General features: G+C 33.4%; 2 protein-coding genes across 2 annotated transcripts; both read right to left on the minus strand.

Annotated features, from left to right (window-relative positions):
- Positions 1 to 1,435, minus strand: LOC132281623 (zinc finger BED domain-containing protein RICESLEEPER 2-like). The gene is made up of 3 exons (XM_059783316.1): positions 326 to 1,435; positions 67 to 203; positions 1 to 10 (listed from the first exon to the last, which is right to left on the minus strand). The coding sequence occupies exons 1-3, from the start codon at positions 1,433 to 1,435 to the stop codon at positions 1 to 3; spliced, it is 1,257 nt and encodes a 418-aa protein (XP_059639299.1).
- Positions 1,436 to 5,439: 4,004 nt separating this feature from the next.
- LOC132281624 (uncharacterized) lies at positions 5,440 to 5,922 on the minus strand. The gene has a single exon (XM_059783317.1). It carries the CDS (start codon positions 5,920 to 5,922, stop codon positions 5,440 to 5,442), a length of 483 nt encoding a protein of 160 aa, XP_059639300.1.
- Between the last annotated feature and the right edge of the window lie 2,731 nt (positions 5,923 to 8,653).

Raw genomic sequence — 8,653 nt, forward strand, 5'->3', positions numbered from 1 at the left:
TCAGAAGCAACTGTAGTGATTGGAATGCTCAATATATCACGAGCCATTTGAGCAAGCACGGGATACCTAAACTGATTGGCTTTCCAATAGGTAAGCACGTCAAGGTTCGCATTCCTATTGATTTTTGGTTCATCTAAATAGAGTTCCAACTCTGATTTTTGGGCATTTCCAAGCAATTTATCATTCTCAAATGAGTCAAATTCCTACATTTCAATAATTAAGAAAAACAAATAGATCAATCAATGCTAAAAGTAGAAAAATAAATTGATGTAATGAATAAAATAGGCATTAAATGAATTTAATATCTCACAAAAGTATTATTCACCTTCATAACATCAATGAACTTTTTAGTTAACTGTCCTTCATCAACTTGCCGGTTCCCACTTTCATCATTTGGTGAAGATGTGGATTTTGTGGTACAAGCCATAGGAGAATTCAACAAATATTGATCAAAAAGGTTAAACAATGCATCACGAACTAGTGTGCTCTCAATGTTGTTATCACCATTAAGCTTGTTATAGCTAAAAATAACAAACCCAAGCTTGTATCTAGGATCTAAAATCACAGCAATAGCAAGAATCATGCTATAATCAGACCAATACTTTGCAAACTTTGAATACATTTGAGTTGCCATCTTGCTCATAAACTGATCCTTACTATCCATTTCCTCTCGCAATGTCGATTGAACCGAAAACACAGATGGAAAATACAAGTTTGCTGTAGGATACTTGGATCTAGAAAAGATGTTTGTAACATCATAAAAAACAGTCAAGAACTTGTAAATCTTTTCTATCCTACTCCACTCTTCTTGAGATGGACAGAACTTGTAATTTGAATCACTCAACTGCAAATGACAAAAAGCCCGACGATAATAAATGGCTGACTCAAGCATAAGATATGTCGCATTCCATCTTGTAGGAACATCTTGCCTTAACCCTCTTTTACATTCTAAGGAAACATGAGAGACACAATCCAAGAATTTTTGTTTCCTCATTTGAGAACCTTTGACATATTTAACACTCTCACGAATCTTTATGATAGATTCATCAACCTCTTTTAACCCCTCTTGCACTATCAAATTTAAGATATGTGCACAACAACGAATGTGAAAAAACTCCCCACCACTTAATAAAGCATCATTCAAATTGAGTTGAGACTTCAGCAATTCAACAAATGAACAGTTTGAAGAAGCATTGTCTAGAGTAATTGAAAATAGTTTCTTTTCAATCCCCCATTTAGTTAGCAATGTATAAATCTTTTCTGTCAAAGCAACACCATTGTGTGGTGATGGCATGTAAGAGAAGTTCAAAACTCTATTTTGTAAGCGCCAATCCACATCAATAAAATGTGCAGTAAGAGATAAGTACCCATCAGTAGTCAGAGAAGACCACAAATCAGATGTTAGAGAAATCCTACCATTTGTTGATTCCAACATATGTCGAAGCCTACTCTTTTTCATTTTTATGCATCCTTAATATGTCAGCCTTGGCTGTGTTCCTACTTACGGGCTGAGCCTCCTCATTTAAATAACGACACATGTTTCTAATGCCCTCATATTCAACAAATTGAAATGGTAGATCATGCATAATGATAGCAGCACTCACTAACTCGCGAAATTTATTAAAATCAAGCTTAGAAGCACGCATAGATATGGATCCAGATGACTGAGATAAAAGCAACTGACCTATGTCTCGTGTATCCCTCCTAACACACGAATCTATATGCCTCTTTAAATTACCAGTGCCATACCTGCCCTCCGCAATATACTCAGTCCCACACTTCTTACATCTGCATCTTCTTTTCTTGTCCTTGCCGGGTGGAAGTATATCATAGTGCAACCAAACTTTTGATGTGAGTTTTCTTTTGCGCTTCGAGTCCTGTTTCTTTTTCGGTTGCACTTGCACATCTGCATTTTCATTCTGATCCACTTCAAGGTCAATTAAATTAAGATCATCTTCTGATCCACTTTCGTCAAGTCTCATGGCAGAATCCATCTAAATATTACCAAAAATAAATAAATAAATCAAACATATATAATAATTAATCAAACAAAAATTAAACAACTTGACCTATTCACCCCCTTTAAATTATTAAGTGTGAATCACAACTTGAACTCCTTTACATCAACACACCATATAGCATACAACCTGAAATTTCTTCACTTCTTCACGAACCACAGATGATTTGTGGAGGTTTAGCTGGCTTGTCAGAGTAGCTCAGCAGTAAGAAAACAGAGCTTATGGTTATGGGCTTAAGCCGGCCCGTAAAATTATTTTGTGGAGGTTATGAGATTATTTATTTATTTTTTTGTTTGGAGAATTGAACAGAACCATTTTTCTTTTCTGTGATATGACAGAGATTTATATAGAAAACACCATTGCAAGGAATGTAATGAACCAAGTCAACTCGTGCCATTTCTCCTTTATTTTTTATTTTTATTTTTATTTTATTTTTTTATTTTAGTTCTTCATCTCTGTTTGATTGGATGATGAATTATCTGTGAACTGTGATGTGACATTATCATGTAATGAACCAAGTAATTTATCATTGTAGAAATAAAAAATGCAGTTTAAACTTTAAAAGTCAAATTGTTTCTTTTTTTTCAAGCTAGATTACAACACAGTAACAAATCCATAATACACCTTTATTTTTAAAATGCTTAATATAACCTTAAAATGAAAAATGAAAAAAAAACAAAAAACAAAAAAAAAACAAAGAGATAAAGGTTGAAGACGGACAGGGACGTAGAGACAGACTTAAAGTATTTTATAATATAGACTCGAGAATTGAATGAATCGTAGGGTTTGGATTGTTCTTAACCTAATCGACTGAGATTAATAATAAAATGATTAGAGGCAACTACTGTGTGCATATTACTATAATCATCCCCTGATCTGTCATTGATTAAAATAGTGTTATTTTATGGCGCATGTGTTCAGGGGTGTTGTGGCAGTAGATAAATAATACTTCATGTAAAGACATGTGATCTGGTTGGCTTTGCTAGCTTTAAATACAAGAATTTGGTTTGTTTCGTGGACACGAGATTGGGTGATGGTATAGAAGCATGGGTAAACTTGAAAGAGGAGGACATGGCCAAATTTGAAGCTGACAAAGAGCTGCTAGCAATGGTTTCTACTACTTCGTGTTATGGGCTTAAGCTTGAGGCATTATGTTTAAATTATCATGTTTTCTTGTGCTGTGCCGTACCCTTTCTTTGATGTGAGTGAGTTTGCAATGAGCCAAAATCAACATATATATAATGAAAAAATCCGTGTGTCATGGACCCATGGTGAACTCACTGAACAACGGCCATTTTGTTGTTCAACGGCTCATTCAGAAACTTTAAACATAATGTTTCTAAAAAATAACAATAATAATGGAAAAAAAAATAGATAAAACTTGTTTAAAAGTAGATCTGAAAGAAAAAAATTAAAGAAAACTTGTTTTCAAATAGATCTGACAGAGGAAAGACAAAAAAAAATCGACCTCTTGTTGTTTCAGAGTAGATCTGAAAGAGAGAAGACAAAAAAATTAAAGAAAAGTATAAAACTTACTTCGTGTTCTTCGCTGGTTCGCTCGAAGTGTAGACTGTAGTGTTCTTGAACTTCTTGGTCGCTCGAGGTGTGCTGGTGTGGTGTGGATTTGAGAGAGAGAAGGAGTTGTCTGGGTTGAATTTTTCAGAGAGAGAGAGAGAGAGGAAAGAGGAGAGACCGAGAGACTGAAGAGTGAACCGTGATTCTGTGAAGCACTGAAGGCGCCGCATAAGGTAGTGTTCAATGATTTCAATCTGTTGATATAATTTGTATAATAGCCTTAATAGGGTTTCTTGTGTAACAATAAAATGACCAAAATGTCCCTAATAATCAAGTCAAAACAGGTAACCGGTTAGACGGGTTCACGGGTGACACATTTAATTAAACGGGTTAAACGGGTTGAGCCACATGAACCCAAACACGACACGTTTAACTAAACGGGTTATTCGTGTCAACCTGTTTACGACACGAACCCGTTTATGGTAAACTCATTACCCATTTAACTCGTGTCGTGTACGTGTCGTGCTGGCGGGTCGTGTCGAACTTTGCCACCCCTAGTTGCATTGCATTAGTTTGTGTATTAAAGTGTTAAGGAGATATTTGTTATTAAGTGAGCCCCACGAAGCACTAACCATATATTGTATCACCACACACTACTTTGCTGCCATTTCTTCCTTCAGATTCGTGGCTAAGCTTTCTCTCTTTACAAGAATCATTTTTTTCTTTTTAAATCATACTTTTTTAGTCTAAATTTCTCCATTTTACACTTGGTTTTCAACTTTGCCAATGAAGGTAAAGTTGACAAGCTTATCGAGGACATCATTTTAATCAGAGCAAAGTTCAATCTGGTCATCCTTTAGATTTAAAAATTTTTGGGCTGAAAATGGGGTTTTCTTCATCTCTTGAGATAGTGGTGTTCTAATTCACAATTTCTTTTATTCTTTGTAAATTTTCATTTATAAAGTTGGTTATAAGCATACTTAGTTTTAGTTATTTTGAATATGGTGATTGTATTTAGTTGTGTTCATGATGATAAATGATGTAGTGTGTTAATTGAGCCATGAACTTAATTAATTTGTTGTGATAAAAAGCATAATCAATAATAACAAGTTGTATGTAAAATGTTTGCCAATTGCTATGTAAATTAGAGATTATTAGTGTGAAAATAAATGTTTAGAATTTCATCTCAAAATGTGAATATGTTTTTTTTTTTCCTGAATGGGTATTTATATAAATATAAAAGAGATAAAAAACTGTACAAGTGCTTAAGGAGGCATACCTCCTTTTACAAATCAAGGCTTAGAGAAAGCCCAATTCCAGTAAATACTGGACAAAATCAAATAAGACAAAGTCATAGAAAAAACCTTTAAAACACAAAACTTAAGTCCTCTAAACTAAGGGAGAGGTAAGACAATACCTCCCATACAATAGTCCTAGCAATATAGGAAGCTTGCTCTTTAATACCATCATGTAGAATAGAATTTCTCACTATCCAAACTTTCCATATAGTTGTTCAAAACACAGTACTAAGAATTCTTGATATGATTGACTTTCGGATATATTGTTGGCTGAACCAATCCACAATCTGTTATAATGAATTCCATACAGGCAACTCCATGTGTAACAACCCAAACAATTCCAGCCATATACTATTAACATAATGGCACATACAAAATAAGTAATCATTGGAATCTTCATTCTGCCAACAATTATGACAGATAACAGTCAAAATAATTCCCCTTTTCTGTAAATTCACTAAAGACAAGTTTTTATTTTGCAGTATAATATAAACCATCACAGCAATTCGAGGCCTACAATGATTCCAAACTAAACAGCTCCATTGCAGGGTTGGACTTGAGAATCTGCTAATATTCCAAGCTAATTTCAGAGAGAAGTTTCCATGTTTCTACACAATAACATCCTTTCCAGAATTAATCTCAACTCTAAGTATGTCTATAACAGCTTCTTCAAGCAAAAAATCAGGAATAGCCCAATTACCATTCTGTATAATATCAGCAACTTTAAGATTTATATCCACTTGTCTAAGAAGAGCAGCCCCAACTTTCTGAATTAATGTTTGCTGCTCACACCATGGGTCAGTTAACAAATTAAAATCCATGCCATCACCTATTTTGAGCTCAATATTATCTAACAATAGCTGCCTAACACCAATCAATTGCTTCCAAATAGCTGAATCATCACCCTTATGAACCACATTCCAGAAAGAAACTCTCTGTAAATAAACTGCATGTAACCACTTGATCCAAAGTTTGTATTTTTTCTGAACAAAATCCCAGCAGATAGAAATTTTTGTAGCTGCATTTATATCATTAACTCTTCTAATGTTGAACCCTCCCTCTGAAGTAGGTAAAGTAACGTGACTCCACATGATTTGAGAGATCTTTTTTACATCATGTTTGCCACTCCACAGAAACAACTTGAATCTTTTTTCCAAACTATTCTTAACTTCTCATGGGATTTTGAAAACCGAAAACCCAATGATGCAAATAAGAAAATAGAACACACTTGATTAATTCAATTCTCCCTACAATGGACAGATTTATAGTGTTCCAATGAGCCAGCCTTACATTAATCTTATCAAGCAAACCTCTGAAGTCCCCAATTTTCAAACAATTGTTAGACAATGGTAATCCCAGGTACTTGGAAGGGAATTTTTCAATCTGAAATAACAAGATATTGGCCAACCTTCTACTACCCTTAACTGATTTAGAGAAAATGACTTAAAATGTGACTACGACGTTGATGGAATGTGTAGAATTTAATTGTTAGATTTGCGAATTGAAAGTATGTAAAGTGCCATGATTTAGAAATATGAGAATGTGATATTGTGTGAAAATTCATGGTTTAAACATGGTTAAATGATGTAGGTGATGTGTATGAAATTTCTATATTGTCATGGCATTGAAGAAATTGCATAATTCATGCATTGCCATTGGAAAAATAAAGGGAAAATTTTGTTTTAAAAACAAATGAAATTATTTTTGGGAAAAGTTTTTAAAAAGTGTTTACGAAAACCGGATGCCTATGAGGTGCCTAGTGATCCGTGGTGTTAGTGTGGTCTAGAGGGGACTAGGGAGAAGTGTGATACCCCCAGATTCCCGAATGCGGTTGGCCAGATCCACGCCCGAATACCCGAGGATATCAAAACAAATTGATAATAAACAAACATAGAGTACAAAAGAATAAAGAAGAATAAATAAAATGCTGACAAGAAACTAAAATGATAATCTAATAATAAACCTCATAATATATTTCCATTAATTAATAAACTCTTCTGATACAACTGATCCTCCAAAATACAACTCGGGAATCCATACTGTGTGGACCCCTAGAAAATCCAAACTAAACAAATAACAGCAATAACTGTCTAAATTAGAAAACTGAATCACAAAGGAACTCCTATGTAGCATCGGAAGAATGAAGCAGACTGATCCCTGCTCAGCACGAATAACCTCTACTCCTGACGAACACCTGAAAAATAATGGTGGGTCAAGCCCACAAACAAGTTCTACTCTACTACAGTCCAAGCAGAGATCCGATATACGTATACATCCTAGTCAATCCAACAGTAACTAGTAGTCCGTATATATATATACACACACACTAAAGGAACCTCACTAGACTATAGGGTTGTCTCAACCTGAATAGTAGGCAACATGCAAAACGCACATATAGTGGGCATGAATACCTAGACCTACCAGGGTACACAACTACATTATATCTAGTTACACATCCCTGGCGATACACGCACCTTAACCACTGATCCTGAGACTCAAGCTCATATCATGGCACCATACTAATATATATATAATCTAGTAACCATCCTATCCAGTATAAATTAATCTTCCATAAATCATTCAACTTATTCAGCTGACCTGACTTGAATATAAGTAGGACTTAACATTTTAGTTAATCCATTCCCTTATATAATAAATTAATCCTCCATAAGTCATTCAACTTGTTCAGCTGACCTGACTTGAATATAAGTAGGACTTAACATTTTAGTTAATCCATTCCCTTATATAAAATAGGTAGGACTTAACTGATACGTTAATCCGTCCCTAGAATGCTACCGTCCCATACCGGTGCATTAAATCACACAATTCAACAATTGATGTAACGATTAAGGAAATACATCAAACAATCCAGAAATAACTATGATAATATGATATCAAGTTATCACAAAATAGGAATGACTTATTATTTATTTAAGTTTCCTATATCACATGTCCTACATTAACTGAATCTTATACATATGATGATATTTTATTATACCGTCAAATAAACATTCTCCATATCTAATTCATCCTACACATTTAATCTTAATTGTTAAAATATATTAAAAGATTAAATTCATTCGTTTGTTTAAAACATTCAAATAGCAAGCATCATTATGATTGAGTCTATTTAAATTTATTTAAACCCAAACTTAGTTCCTATTTAATGTTTAGGAATCCTAGGCATGTTTTTACGTTCCATCATTCCACAGATATGAAATATACATAATTTAAACATGTAAAAATTCACATCAGAAATCAAATCAAAATCATGCATTTATCAATTCATAACACAAGAACAGATATGAACCAAATTCATAAAACCTATGTTCTAATTTAATTAAACATGCATAATTATTTAATTTTATGTGGTTAATAAATCTTGAAATTTCCTAGGCATGTATAGAAATACGAATAAAAGGGAAAGAGATAGAAGAAGAACTTGCCTTAAACTTTCGGATCGAAAGTTAAACTTCTTCTTCCTTGATCTTCTCTCTACAGGATTTTTTTCCTCCTTCCCTCTCTAACTCTCTCTATCTCTAGAATATATCACGTGAATATTTCTAACCCCCTTTTACAACCTATAACTATATATTTATAGGCTAAATAAAATAACCCTAACCCTTTTTCCAATCCAAGTCAACTTAAAAAATATATATATTAAAATATTAAAAAGGTAAGTAAAATATGTTACGTATATAATTTATGTATATGTTTATTAAATTAATAAATTATACACATTCCATTATTTATTAATGGATTATCCAATAATACTTAAGTTACCATAATATTATAAAATAAGTTAAAACATAACATGTCTCA

The sequence above is a fragment of the Cornus florida genome, unplaced genomic scaffold (genome assembly GCF_030987335.1).
Source record: "Cornus florida cultivar Cherokee Brave unplaced genomic scaffold, ASM3098733v1 CherokeeBrave_3.0.0_Hap2_Chr11, whole genome shotgun sequence".
Lineage (NCBI taxonomy): Eukaryota > Viridiplantae > Streptophyta > Magnoliopsida > Cornales > Cornaceae > Cornus > Cornus florida.

Bases quoted from the DNA above. Each gene is read 5' to 3' on its own strand.
- LOC132281624 (XM_059783317.1), bottom strand. From the start codon at position 5,922: ATGTGGAGTCACGTTACTTTACCTACTTCAGAGGGAGGGTTCAACATT.
- LOC132281623 (XM_059783316.1), bottom strand. From the start codon at position 1,435: ATGTTGGAATCAACAAATGGTAGGATTTCTCTAACATCTGATTTGTGG. The intron at 204-325 runs GTGAATAATACT...ATTGAAATGTAG, and splicing joins AGTTCATTGATGTTATGAAG to GAATTTGACTCATTTGAGAA.